The 14,422-nt window shown below is 48.6% G+C and overlaps 1 protein-coding gene across 2 annotated transcripts in view; it reads left to right on the top strand.

The window, feature by feature from the left end:
• CAMTA1 (calmodulin binding transcription activator 1) overlaps positions 1–14,422 on the top strand; it is a 913,233-nt gene that overhangs the window by 288,049 nt on the left and 610,762 nt on the right. For both annotated transcript variants that reach the window (XM_055083802.1, XM_028487894.2), the window contains one exon: positions 4,792–4,859. In XM_055083802.1, coding sequence (XP_054939777.1) covers positions 4,792–4,859 — 68 coding nt within the window. The remainder of the gene's footprint in view (positions 1–4,791; positions 4,860–14,422) is intronic.

Here is a 14,422-nt window from a genome sequence, read left to right as displayed (position 1 = left end):
TATTTTTGTTTTTATTTCCATTTCTCTAGGAGGGTCAAAAAGGATCTTGCTGTGATTTATGTCATAGAGTATTCTGCCTATGTTGTCCTCTAAGAGTTTTATAGTGTCTGGCCTTACATTTAGTCTTTAGGTATATTTATAATTGTTATATTTTTTTCTTGGATTGATTCCTTGATCATTATGTAGTATCCTTCCTTGTCTCTTGTAACATTCTTTATTTTAAAGTCTATTTTATCTGTTATGAGTATTGCTACTCCAGCTTTCTTTTGATTTCCATTTGCATGGAATATCTTTTTCAATCCCCTCACTTTCAGTCTGTATGTGTCCCTAGGTCTGAAGTGGGTTTCTTGTAGACAGCGTATAGATGGGTCTTGTTTTTGTATCCAGTCAGCGAACCTCTGTCTTTTGGTTGGAGCATTTAATCCATTCACACTTAAGGTGATTATTGATATGTACGTTCCTATTACCATTTTCTTAATTGTTTTGGGTTTGTTTTTGTAGGTCCTTTTCTTCTCTTGTGTTTCACACTTAGAGCAATTCCTTTAGCATTTGTTGTAGAGCTGGTTTGGTGGTGCTGAATTCTCTTAGCTTTTGCTTGTCTGTAAAGCTTTTGATTTTTCAATCAAATCTGAATGAGATCCTTGCTGGGTAGAGTAATCTTGGTTATAGGTTCTTGCCTTTCATCACTTTAAATATATCGTGCCACTCCCTTTTGGCTTGTAGAGTTTCTGCTGTGAAATCAGCTATTAACCTTATGGGAGTTCCCTTGTATGTTATTTGTCATTTTTCCCTTGTTGCTTTTAATAATTTTTCTTTGTCTTTAATTTTTGTCAGTTCGATTACTATGTGTCTCGGCGTGTTTCTCTTTGGTTTATCCTGCCTGGGTCTCCCTATGCTTCCTGGACTTGGGTGACTATTTCCTTTCCCATGTTAGGGAAGTTTTCCACTATAATCTCTTCAAATATTTTCTCGGGTCCTTTCTCTCTCTCTTCTCCTTCTGGGACCCCTATAATGCGAATGTTGGTGTGTTTAATGTTGTCCCAGAGGTCTCTTAGGCTGCCTTCATTTCTTTTCATTCCTTTTTCTTTATTCTGTTCCGCAGCAGTGAATTGCACCATTCTGTCTTCCAGGTCACTTATCCGTTTTTCTGCCTCAGTTGTTCTGCTATTGATTCCTTCTAGTGTATTTTTCATTTCAGTTATTGTATTGTTCATCTCTGTTTGTTTGTTCTTTAATTCTTCTAGGTCTTTGTTAAGCATTTCTTGCATCTTCTTGATCTTTGCCTCCATTCTTTTTCCGAGGTCTTGGATCACCCTCACTATAATTGTTCTGAATTCTTTTTCTGGAAGGTTGCATATCTCCACTTCATTTAGTTGTTTTTCTGGGTTTTTATCTTGTTCCTTCATAGTACATAGTCCTCTGCCTTTTCCTTTTGTCTATCTTTCTGTGAATGTGGTTTCGTTCCACAGGCTGCACAATTGTAGTTCTTCTTGCTTCTGCTGTCTGCCCTCTCAGGCTTCATGTGGTCTTATTCTCTGACTGGTCATAGTAGGTGCTCAATAAACATTTGTAGAGTAAACACTGATTGCAATAAATAGTCCAGGGAGTTTTTCTCTTTGCACGACGGTAGCAGTAGAGGGGGCCCGGCCAGGTTGGGGTGACTGTTGCCTGAGGGATGTTCACGAAGGCCTTCTTTGGGAGTCTGGGTATTTGGGACACTGTGACGAATCTAGAGGTGTCTGGGGTGCCCTGTACCTCCATCCTTCTGGGCCATTAGGGGTCACTTAGCTCTCAGCATGATCCTGGGCAAGGGCATGGATCCCAGGGGTTCCAGTTGGCATAGACTATTCCCCCAGATATCAAGGCTCCTGAAATTCAGGTAGATGGGCTGATGCACCTAGGAAGTGGCACAGTTTATCCACTTCCTGACTCTAGCCACTGCCTGCTGTCAAGGTCATTCACTTGTTCAGTTTCATTAATGACTGTCACACATGCTAATCCATGTTCATACATACCTTTCACTATCAGCTCATGCCTATTTAATTTCTGGGAAACTTATTATTGTAGATTGAAAGCTACACACTTGAATAGTTTATAATATGCAGATTGTTTCAAGACCTGGTGTTTATTATTGCATAAATTCTGAACTCCTTTTCTGAAAGTATTAGAAAAACGTCAATCCTATAATTCTTTACAAGATAACTGCATTCCATGACAATACTGTTACAAATGTTTATTTTGAAGAAGATGCTCAGCGTGTCCTGTTTACTCTTCTCTTGAGATTCAAAATGTTAGTTAGGTCTCTGAGGTGAATGAATGAATGCTTTGTGCAACCAAATGGGCACCAGTAGAGAAAGGGAAGGATTGACTCCAGCTAACTCTGAAGAGTCACTGTGATGATACCAGTCACTGTGGGAATAGGGGGTGGATGGGGGTGGAAGGGGGTGGAAGGTGGGATCGATGAATGTAAGTCCAGCAGCGCTGGAAGATTCTGAGCTGGACCATTTGGTACCTGCTGCCTCCTCGGGGCCTCTGTGGAGCCAGCTTGCAACACGTAGACCTTCTAGTCATAATCATGATGGTGGTGATTGTGGGGCATAACTATATGCCAGTCAGGGTATTAAGAATTTTCACTCCTTATAACTACCCATGAGGTGGTATTATCTCAGTTTCATAGGAAACTGAGGTCTAGACAGGTTAAGTGATGTTCTCAAGATCAGACAGTGCATAAGTGGCAGAGCCAGCACCCCAAGCCAGGTCTGTTTGTTTCTAAAGCATGTGCTCTTAACTGTGATACTATATCACCTTCCCACAGTGACTTAGAGTTAATTAAATCACCGTTAAATGTTTATCTAGGAGCCGCTGGGTTTTGCTGCTTTTAAGCACTTGCTTCAAGTATCTTAAGTAATAAACATGTACAAACATGCAACATACCGAGGACACACACACAGACATTCATAGATGCAATTTTATTTCTCTAATGCCCACTCTTCCTCCCTCCCTCCCCCCATGCACCCACCCACCCACCCACTCCTCCATCCATCTGTCTAATAAACACTTCTCAGGACATTGTGAGGTCCCAGGGATACATCAGTGATGACATATTCCTTGCCCTTGAGGAGTACATGGCCCAGTGGGGGATGCTCTCCAAGTAAACAAGCCCTTAGGATGCAGAGTGATAAATCCTACACACTGGGGGAAGGTGCTGCGTGCCATGGGAACACAGAGGATGGGCAACCCGTCCTGTCATGAAGAGTTAGGAGGGCCAGCCAGGGGAGGTGATACCTATCTATGGTGACAGCTTAGGGAAGACATCTTCTAAGGAGGGGAAAGAGGATATGTTCTCTCTCAGGGATGAGAGGGAACAATGTGCTGGTTGATCAGCTTCTTTAGTTTCAGTCAACAGTAAAAATCTGTACAACAAGGCAACTCTGTTTTTGTCATAGGTTTCTGCTTCCCAGCTTCTTGGTGAAAGGTCCAGTCTTCTGGACTGAGGTGGCTTGGGCTCTGGTGATCAGTCACTGGCTAGCTCGTGGTTGTGGCTGGTTTCCACGATGATGTGAGGCCCTGACCGTGCCCCCCGCCCCACCCCAGGCCGGTGACCTTCATACCGTGTGGCATGGGTGGTGTTTTCTACTTTGACCTGCTCCGCTTCCTTGGTTTTGGTGATGTGTCTTCTTTTTCTTCAAGGCCAAGTTTAGCGTCTCTGTGGTCGCGGGTGTCCACTCCCTAATGTCCAAGCCCAGAGGAGGCTAACTGCAGAGGGAGGCTGCAGTTCTCTAGGTGGCCGGGCTGCTCTATCACGAGGAGCCCTCCACGAACCCCAGCTGCACAGAAGGTTGAGAAGGGAGGCCCGTTCTCCACATTTTTCTGGTTGTCAAGGGCGGCAGCTCCACACTGTATCATCACCAAGATCAAGGGAACTGTGTACTAGTCCAACCTTAATCTAACTTACAGTCCCAGCCAATTTCACGTTAGCAGATTCGTTTGGAGCTGGAAGTAATGGGCCACATCATGCCTCAGAGCCCGAGCAATGACTTATATGGATGTCACCCACTGGCTTTTTATGGAAATTGTTAATAAATCAGTAATTCTATCCGCAGTGACGTTGTTGTGTTTATAAATGTTTAATTTACCTTCAGGTGCCCACATTTCTTCTATCTTTGCCTTAAACTCTGCTGACATTGCTCTTCGTTCTGAAGCACTCCTTAATAGATTATCAGTAGTGGGAAAGGTTAACTCTCTCTCTCTTTCTGTCTCTCTGTCTCTGTCTCTGTCATATGGCTTTTTCTTTTCTTTTCTTTTCTTTTTAATCTTTGTGTGATTTGGCTCGGGGCTTGGGGCTCATGCTGAGAGAAGGCAACATTTCTTGTGACAATGATGAAAGGTTACTCCAGCTTCAGAAGGAGACCAACTAAACGTTCCAATTCTGACCTTGCATGAGTGGAGACCTGTTGTTGGCATGTGTTTTTCCCCTCCTTCAAATTAATGACATTTAGAAGCTGAAATGGTGTCTGATGTTTTCCTCCTACAGAGAAATATCTTTGTCCTTGCCACTGACTCATCTTTTGAAACCCAGTGCTTTGATTATTATAGTATGGCAGGTTGAATGGAAAGGTCTTAAAAAAATCAAAATAGAAACACAGTCCAAGTCGAGTGTTTCTCCACTGGAGATGGGGTTCCGGCCTCACAAAAGAGGACAGCTTCTGGGAAACAGCAAAAAACTTTCTTACCTCTCAGGATCCAATGTGAGCTAATTGTTGTTATTATCTTTTTATTCTTCTGTTTCAGGAAATTGCAGCTTATTTAATAACATTTGAGAAACACGAAGAATGGCTAACCACATCCCCTAAGACAAGGTAATGTCCCAGATCTCACAGTTTTTCAAATATGTACAGTAAATGGATCGATTTTCATTGATTACCTGCTTTGGCCAGTCAATTCATGGGCAAGTTCAAAATGCCGTGTTCTGCCTGAGAGCTTGTGACGTTGAGGTCTCGGTCATCAGCCTAAGACGGTGGTAGTGACTGCAATCGGATGGATTAAAAACAGGGCAGCTGCTATCATGCAAGTTGGAAATTTTAAGCTGCTGGCTTGACGCTGGATCCTTCAGCCGGGTGCTTGGAAAAGGTTTGGCAGGCAGGACCATCAGGGGAAGTTTATTTGGGGAAAGTGCCCATCTGACACCCGTGTTCTCTAGAAACTTACTTTCTAAAAGGGAAACTACCTCACCTGTCCACTTTCATCTCAACACGTTTTACAAACTGAAAGTCAAGTTTTTCTTGATGGTGTTAAGATCTCCCAAATCAGAATTCACGGCTAAGTTTGCAGTTTATTATTTAGTCAATGTCCATGAACCTGCCAACTGCCATGGACCCTGAACTGGTCTCACCACTTGGGAATAGAGGGAATTGGTGAAGATTCAGCTGACTTGAGTTCTGTCAGTGCAAGTGATATTATTTTGTGAAGAATGGAGACACTGGGATTTAGGGTTGATTTTTAAAGGCAGCCTCTTCTTTCCTCCCTAGCTCTCATTTTTTCATTTTTAGTATGTTACATTCTAGAGCTTCGGAAATACCCGGCCACTCTCTTCCAATTGCCACAGTTTTTCTATCAGCGGTGACGGGGCCAGGTGTTTAACAGCCTGAGTGGTGTTAGCTGGAGTGCGGCTTACAGGATAACTGCACTGTGGGTTTGAATTTGAGAGGCAGAAAGCCCAGTCTGTTCCCTTTGTCCAGAAGCACCAAATTCTACACACTTGTTAACTGGGAGACCAGGGAAAGGGTTGGGGGTGTCTCCTCTGCCCACTCGGCCATCAGCTTGACCTGTTCATCCTTTCTGAGCCACGGAGGAAAGATGTTTACTCAGTCTAGAAGATTCTTTAACATATTTCTTCATGAGGCTTAGGCTTTCACTGGTTAGCATCCATTAGATGAGGACAGAATTTTCCATTTTGAAGGAGGTCAGAGGATATTGAGGAAAGGACGATTAGTACCTGAGATCTGCATCCCCCAGGTGAGGGTAGAGGTTGACTCTGATTCTTTTACCTTTCATCCTGAACCCCTCTGTAGGATGTCTTCAACTCCTCAGCCTTCTGAGGCCGTGATTTCCTTTGCTATAAAATCAGATGGTTTGTATCAGTCAGCTTTTGATGTGATAATGCCTTGTAAGAAACAATCTCCAAACTAAGTGACTTATAACAATAAATTTTTATTTCCTGCTCATGGGTCTATGGGTTGGCTGTGGCTTTGGGTTGACTTCAGGACCACTGGAGATGTGTCTTTTCACTGTAGAACCTAGGCTGAGAGGAAGCCTCCCCCTGCCCCCATCCCTTCCCTGTCTGGGACATCTGGTTCTCATGGGGGATGGCAGAGGCTTAAAAGCCCAAGGCAATCCAAGGCAGGCACAGTGAAAACCCCTGGATATGATGCTGGATGTGGCATCATATGTCACACCTGCTCACAAATCCATTAGCCAAAGTAATTCCCGTGGCTGAGCCCAATAAGAATGAGGCCAAGAAGGACATTCTTTGCTACAGTGGGGTCAGAGTGGGGGCAGGGAGAATGAATGGTGATGCAATGTACTGTTTGGTGAGCACAGCCGTGTCCTGTACCATGGAAAGCCTGGAAAGCCTGGCACACTCACCTCTCCTTCCTTCTGGGGACATCTTCTTCCAGGGCAGTGGTTCCCAAACTTGAGGAGGAATCAGAATCAGCTGAAGGGCTTGTTAAAGTAATGTGCTGCACCCCACCCCCAGTTTCTGATTCAGTATGTCTGGTGTGGGACCTGAGCACCTGTTATTTCTAACAGGTTCCCAGGTGATGGGGTGCAGCTGGCCTGGGACCTCACTTTGAGAACCACTGCCCTAGCTTCTCTGGACGGAAGGGAGCCTGTCTGATCCCTGCTTCAGCACCATTTCCTGGCCCTCCACAGCGGTTCTTATTTCGAGCAGCCTCCAGCCTCTCCACACTCCCTTCACTCCTCAGCAAAACACTCCCTGAACCTAAGTGGAAGGAAAGAGCTTCTCTTTAGCCAGAGAGTGAGAGTTTCTGGAACGTGTCCCGAGCCAGACATCTGATTTCAGATATGCAGACACGTGTCCTGTTTCAGCCGCCCTCTGACTGCACAACAAGGCGGGGCGCCTCACGTTTCAGTCTGAATTGGGGTTTCCGTTGAGAAGCGAATATCACTCATGGTCATGCCTGACTCACTTGACTTTTGGGCGTATAAATAGAGCCGAGAGCCTTCCCATCCCGAGGCACAAGGGGTGCCCCGGCAGCAGAGGAGTGTGGGTTTCGATATTGACAAATCTGGGTTTGGGCCTTGGCCCTGTCACTCAGTAGTTCTGTGAGTTTAAGAAAGTCATTTCATCCCCTTTCAAAGCTCTACTTTTTCTTCTTCACGCATGAAACAGAGGTCAATGTTGATTCTGTCCTCATTGGGTCACGATGAGGACTGAATGAGATACTATTTGTGATCTTGCTTTGCATGCTGTGAGGGTCCATGTCCAAGCACGGGGGTGTCATCGTCCCTCTTGTCTGCAAGGGGCTGTCCCCAGGCCTCCTGGAGGCTTTGATTTTCAGATGCATCTGCCACAATCTCTCCAGGCTTTGGAAGGACGAATTTCTTTCCTAAGGGCAGAGGGTGAAGACAGAACGTTTCCTATTAGTCTTATAATATCCATTCCGTGTTTACACTTGAAAGCGTCTTGTCCCAGGAGGGGGAAAAGTTGCTGTGATTGTTCAAGAATCTTCTTAAAGTAGTTGTTGAGTTGAGTTTGGATCTCCCCACCCCGCCTTCTCTAGTATTGAAATTAATTGACGCAGTGAACTGCTGAGTTCTCGCAAACCGGCCTCCTGGTATTAAGGAATTAATGACACCAAAACTCTGTTGAATGAGGAGGCGATACAACTTCTGTTTGCTGCCGCTGCTAATTTCATTTTAGAAAATTAATAAAAATGAATTGCACCACTGACATTTATAGAGTTTCCTAACAAAATGATACATTGTTTGTGTGGAGGAATCCCTATTAAATTAATTGTTGTATTCCGCTCACATATAGATGTTAGTATAGGAGCTGCAGAGGGGGACCCACTCCTTGTCTCCGTGGCTTGCTGATGGCTGGGGGTTATAAATAGAGCCCTTGCTCAGATCCTGCCCTAATTACAGGGAAGGTCCTGGGAGCCCCGCTCACCTGTGTAATAATGAAGTGTGCTACAAGGAGGCTCCCAGGGTTGGGGGTCCCGGGGGCGGCAGTGGCGCCACGACAGGGCTGAATGCAGATTGTTGAAACAGCCCATATTGTATTATCAGCAACTGGGACCTTCTGGAAATGGCAGCTTGAAAAATCACCCTTCAGGACGTACGTCTTTATTTGGCACTTGCTATGTGCCCAGCACTATAGTAATACCGCTGGGAGACCCCAGGGGACTCCACACTCCCCACCCCACCAGGTGGATTTAGAATCTTGGAATCAAGAGCTTCCGCCCTCCGTCTTGTACGTTCTTCCAGCTCCTCCTTCTGGCCTTGATTCTTTGTCACTTTCTCTGTGAGGCCCTCCCTGAAGCCACAATTTAGAATCGCACCCCTCCCATCCAGCCAGAATCCCTTTCCTCTTTCCCTGTTCTCTGTTTCTCTAGTGCGCTTATCACCGTCTGCCACACTGTGTAGTTCCCCTATTTATCTGTTTAATTCACTTATTCATTATCTAACCTCCTCTCCCCCAAAGTAAAAGTACCACAAGGAGAGGGACTTTCGGTCTAGCTTGTTCAAGGGATCTCCCCAATGCCTGCGGCGCTGCTGGACACACGGTGGGTGCTCCATGAATAGCTGTGAAATGAATGAGAGAGTGAGTCAGGGTTTGAAGGGAGAGACCTGGGTTGACTCTATTTTTGTCTTGTATAGATTGCCCTTGGACTGTGCTCTGGGGTACTTCTGTGGGCTTTTAAGTCCTTTCAACATCTCTGCCAGGCAGTGAGATGGAGAGAGGGTGTATTATCTGTCCAAGATTGCACAGCGAATGTTAGACCTGGAATTTGAACCCAGGATTATCTTACTGCAAAGCCCACAAACTTAGCTTTGATGCTAACCCTCTGCTGGTGTGGGATTTGAAGGTGGCCCCGCAAATTGTTCCACTATTCTTTCCCACCTCGCATCTCCATGAATGCTGAACCGCCCGGGAGACCCAGCCTCCCTTTGCTGGCGAGCTTGGCTGTGGGTTCCTGTGCTGGCCTCTGGAGATGGATCTAGCCCGGAGTTGCAGGCAGTGTAGAGAAGCACACACTTCCCCATAGGGTGGAGAGCAGAGCCCAGCAGAGCACAGGCAGGCGGGCTGCAAAACTTAGCAATCCCAACAATTTATTTCTCCTCCCCTGGGAAACATGCAAACTTCCTTGGAAGCCGGGGACACGCAAAGCTCAAAATGGAATCGAAAACATTTCCTTCCCAGGAATCCTGTGTGTATCGGTTAGAAGGAGGCTGGAAAATGTTATTAATTATCTAATTAATTAATTAGATTTATATAGATAACATCTTAACACTGAAACACTAAAGGTCTAATAATAGAATTTGCCTATAATGAACACTAAATGCTTCTTGGTCAATAAGCAGTAAAACAGCCAAGTAGAGGGAGGAGTCTGGAAGGAAAGGAGAAGAAAAGTGAGACCTGAGTTTCAAGAAGACCCAAGGGACTCAGCGAGAGACCCACCCTCGCTCTCCCGGCTCTCGGGACCCTGTAGGTCCATCGCTTCTTCCGCCCTGGACCTTTCCCACCCCAGTGGTAGGAACAAGTCTTGGGTCTTCCGTTCTTTCCTCCAAAGTTCTCCCTCCCAGGACTCCAAGAACTCCAGGGTTTGACTGTTAACTTTCTGTGGACCTTCCCCAAGTCTGACCCTCTCTCCTGGGCACCTGGATGTCATGTTATTATCTCAAACTCATCATCTTTCCTCTCCCTCCTGCCCTCACTTCCGCTCTGTTTCCGTTCTCTGATTTCCCTTGTTCTCAGAACCTCTTCTTAAAGGGTCCAAAGCTCACACCTTGTCCTCCTTCATGGCCCCTCTTTCTCTTTCATCCCCTGAATAGAATTAGTCACCAGTTCTGCCAGTGTTGCAAACTGTAATTCACATCCTTCCTTTCCTATGTCCCCCCAGGTTCGGCCCTTGCCACCTGCATCATGCTTGGGTTATGAAACAGCTCTGGACACTCCCCTCTCCAGGCTGGACTCCTTTCCTCCCGCTGGTTTCCCTGAAATGCTCCTTTTGTTACATTGCTGTTCTCCTTGAAAACCTTAGCAACTTCCTATGAGATGAAGCCCAGTGTTGTGTTCAAGGCCCTTATTCTGCCTCAACCTCCCTTTCTCAATCTTTTTCTTTGACTCCCCACTGCAAAGTACCCATTACAGTTAGGGGGCTGCTTACTGCTCTTCAGAGGCCACTGACCTCCCCTCAAATGCCCCACGTCCAACCCAATCTGCCCACCCTTCGGATGTGACCTCTTTCCGGGAGGCCCCCCCAAACACGCCAACTCACGGGGAGCCCTCTTCGCTGTCAGCTTCTGCAGCCCACGTTCTTTGTCATCGCTTTCTGACAGTTTAGTGATCATAAGCGTGGAAGTCTTACCTCCTCACGGGGACAGCGAGCTCCCCAGGGGCAGGGCCGTGCCTTCTCTGTTGTCTCTGAAGGGCGCGCGCGCAGAGAAGCAGGAGCTTTGACGGGGTGCGCGGCAGTGGGCGGGCTCGTGCTTGAGCGCCAGACTCGCACCTGCGCAGACCAGCGGAGAGGGGCCAGGCGGCGGCGCCAGGGGCGGGCAGAGCGCTCCCCCCAGAAAGCCAGCCTCATCAGGCCCCACGTGGGTCCCTGTGCAGGTGGGGCTGCTTTGGCCAGCACCTCTGTGAGCGGCACCCGAGAGTCACCTGTTGGCCAGGGCTTCTGCTCCTTGGGGCGGCTGCAGGGCTTTTCTAAGGAAGCCCCTATTCCCGGAGAGTGACCAGAATAGAATTGCACAAATCATGTGGAGAGCCCATCTGGAGGATTAAAAAATTCCCAGAACTAAAAAGGAATTGTTTGTTATAATTTTTTGAGAATTTATTTTTATGTTTTTGGCTGCGTTGGGTCTTCGTTGCTGCGCGCGGGCTCTCTCTAGTTGAGGCGAGCGGGGGCTACTCTTGGTTGCGGTGCGCGGGCTTCTCATTGCGGTGGCTTCTCTTGTTGCGGAGCACGGGCTCCAGGCGCGCGGGCTTCAGTAGTTGTGGCTCGCGGGCTCTAGAGCGCAGGCTCAGTAGTGTGGCACACGGGCTTAGTTGCTCCGCGGCATGTGGGATCTTCCCGGACCAGGGCTCGAACCCGTGTCCCCTGCAATGGCAGGTGGATTCTTAACCACTGCGCCACCAGGGAAGTCCCTATACCTATTTTCAAAAAGACAAAAGAAGCGCGGGCTTCTCATTGCGGTGGCTTCTCTTGTTGCGGAGCACGGGCTCCAGGCGCGCGGGCTTCAGTAGTTGTGGCACATGGGCTTCACTAGTTGTGGCTCGCGGGCTCTAGAGCGCAGGCTCAGTAGTTGTGGTGCACGGGCTTAGTTGCTCCACGGCATGTGGGATCTTCCCGGACCAGGGCTCGAACCCGTGTCCCCTGCACTGGCAGGCGGATTCTTAACCAGTGCGCCACCAGGGAAGTCGTGACACGTGCTACAACATGGGTGAGCTATGAGGACATGGCGCTCAGTGAAATGAACCAGCCACAGGAGGGTGAGTACTGGGTGATCCCGTTTATGTGAGGTGCTGAGAGCAGTCAGATTCGTGGAGGCACAGAGTGGAATGGTGGGGGCCGGGGGCTGGGGGAGGGGTGGGGAGTTAGGGTTTGATGGGACAGAGTTTCAGTTCGGGATGACGAAAAAGTTCTGAAGATGGGTGGTGGTGAGGGCTGCACAACAATGCGAGTGTACTTAATGCCAGTGAACAGTACACTTAAAAACAGAAAATTTTATGTTATATGTATTTTACAACAATTAAAAGAAAAAGATTCCCACGACTGCCTCTGTAGCTGTGTCCGGCCAGGCAGAGCCGGGGGTTGGGGATTGGTCCTGTGCGTGTGTGCATGTGCGTGTGCGCGGGCGCGGGCGCGTGCGTGTGTGTGTCTGTGGCGGGTGCTATCGGTGGACAGTTTGGGAGGGCAGCTTTATACCTAGATCCTTTCAGGGACTCTGTCCTTCGGAACTGCAAAAGAAGAAATAAACTAGGTTGGCAATGATTTCAATATGGTGACCTCTGCATTCTGCTGAATTGGGGAACCTGCTATCAAATTAATACAACGATGTGTCATGTTACATCCATTCCAGCAGTTCCTAACGCATTGAGCAAATTCTTGATGAAGTCCAAACTATTATCATTAACCAAACAGCAAAAGTAGCAGCGGGTGGCGGCCGCTGGCTCAGGACTCACGAGGAGCCCCAGCTGCCCTGGGCCCCCCGGAAGGCAAGTGCCTTGGGGCTCCTGTAGTTTGGATGCATTTCTGGATGAGGCGGGGAATGAGCTGTGACCTGGATCCTGATGAAGTGTCTGGTGTCTCGATGGTGGTGGGGAAATCCCCAGCCTCCATATCAAAGTGGGTCTGCCCCAGATTCCAGTGCATTTTCCAGAATCACAGAATGCAGAACGTCGAAGTGGGAGGAGACGGTGGAGGCCACCGATTCCCCTCGGTGCCCAGGAAGGGGGCCAAGGCGGGGGCACTGGCTGCCCAGAACCCTGGTCCTTGGTGCCCCTGGGAGCAGACCCGGGCTGGCTTCAGGTTTCCAGCTGCACAGCCTTAAGTGGCCACCCTTTTTGCGGGTGGGTGCGGGGCATTTGCCACACTCACGGGGTTTGTGTGTCCTCTGCTATCGTGCCAGCTCTCATCACCTCCCTTCCCACTTCCTGGAGCCAGGAGTGCAAGTCTAGGGCCTCTTTCCTGGGAGGGAGCCAAGAGAGGGGAGAGGGCGTTTTTGTGTCTAGTATCTCACTGGTTTAGGCAGCTGCCAGCTTCAGGCTCCAACCTCCACTTTCTTTTACCCTCTTTATTTTTATCAAAAATGTCCACGCACGTAGTTTAATCAGGCAAATGGTCCTAAAAGTCTTGTAAGAAGAAACAGCAGCCCTCTGCCCTACAGCTCAGTCCCATCTGCCAGGAGTGACCACTGTCAGTTCTTTTAGTTCTGATGTTACCTCCCGACTTTTCAATATGCTTATTCTGCTGCATCTTGATTTGTCAGTTTTAGATGTTATCTTCTGACTTCCCTGTGTGCTAGAGGAGGATCTGTTCTCTCACTCTGCCATCTCCTCTGCTTCCCGTATCTGGGAAGAGGGCTCGGCAATGGAGGTAGCCAGCTTCCAGTGGGGGGGATTCTGAGAGTCTGCATCTCCAGATACCGACGTCTGGAGATACCATTCGGGGTTCTCCGGAGAAGGATCTGTCAGTGTGCTGCCTGGTGGTTTGGGCTTGGCGGCTAGTGGTCTGGGAAGCAGGCAGGGAGGGGGTTTGAAATTTCACCATTAATTAATGAATTCTCCTGGTTTACATCCGTGTTTCCTGCCTCTCCTCTGCTGTCTCCAAGTTTGGGGTCTTTCAGGGTCCCTTTCTGCGAGAAGAAACCCGTCTCCAGTGGGGGCAGAGACCGGGTGGGGTGTGTAGGGCCCTGAGAGGGTCTGACTGTTCCCTGCACAGGTCTGCAGCCTCTCCCTCCCTCCCTCTCACCCTTTCCGAGTCTCTGCTTCTCTGGCACCTGATGCTTCCAGTCCACGGGTCTTTCCGGGGCTCTGCAGGCGAATTGGCTTGTTTATCCCGGTGCCCCCTCGAGGGCACTTGGGTTTTTGCTGCTTCTATTCTGCCGAGTCGGTTACCGGCCCTGCGCCTGCCGTCCATCCCTCTAGAATGTGTTGACACCCTTGACCCCCTCCTGTCTCCGTTCCCCTTTGCTCTGTCCTTGTGGGTTTATACCCGTGATCACCCCGCTGCTGTCATTAGATCGGAGACGCGATGTCCGGTCCTTCGTGTCCAGGGACCGTGTCCCTTGAGGGTGGTGCTCGCTGGCCCCTGCCCAGCCCTTCTGACTGGGACCTGCTCCCCTGTTTTCTCTTCCTCTCTCCTCTTCTTAGGCTCGCTCTCGGTCTTACTTGCTCTTTCAGTGTCTTGCTTTTTTCTCTTTCTCTCCTTTTAAGTCTGCAGAAAGAAATGCCTCACAATGCAGTTTTGAGCTTTCGAAATGCACAGCTGCTTAGGGCCCAGGAAACCCTGTGGCTGAGACGTGCAGGCTTCTTGGGTGCAGGGAGGTGGCCCCAAAGGCCAGCAGCTCCAGTGACATCACACCCTCTTTAATGCAGCACCCCCGGCTCAGAGCCTTTCCTGCTGTGGGCACAAGGGGTGTGACCTCTTCTGGTGTGGCCAGGACCAGCCAG

This window comes from Physeter macrocephalus, chromosome 3 (assembly GCF_002837175.3).
Source record: "Physeter macrocephalus isolate SW-GA chromosome 3, ASM283717v5, whole genome shotgun sequence".
In the NCBI taxonomy this organism is placed as follows: domain Eukaryota; kingdom Metazoa; phylum Chordata; class Mammalia; order Artiodactyla; family Physeteridae; genus Physeter; species Physeter macrocephalus.
Note: the sequence above shows the minus strand (reverse complement) of the source record. Positions and strands in the feature narration are given on the sequence as shown.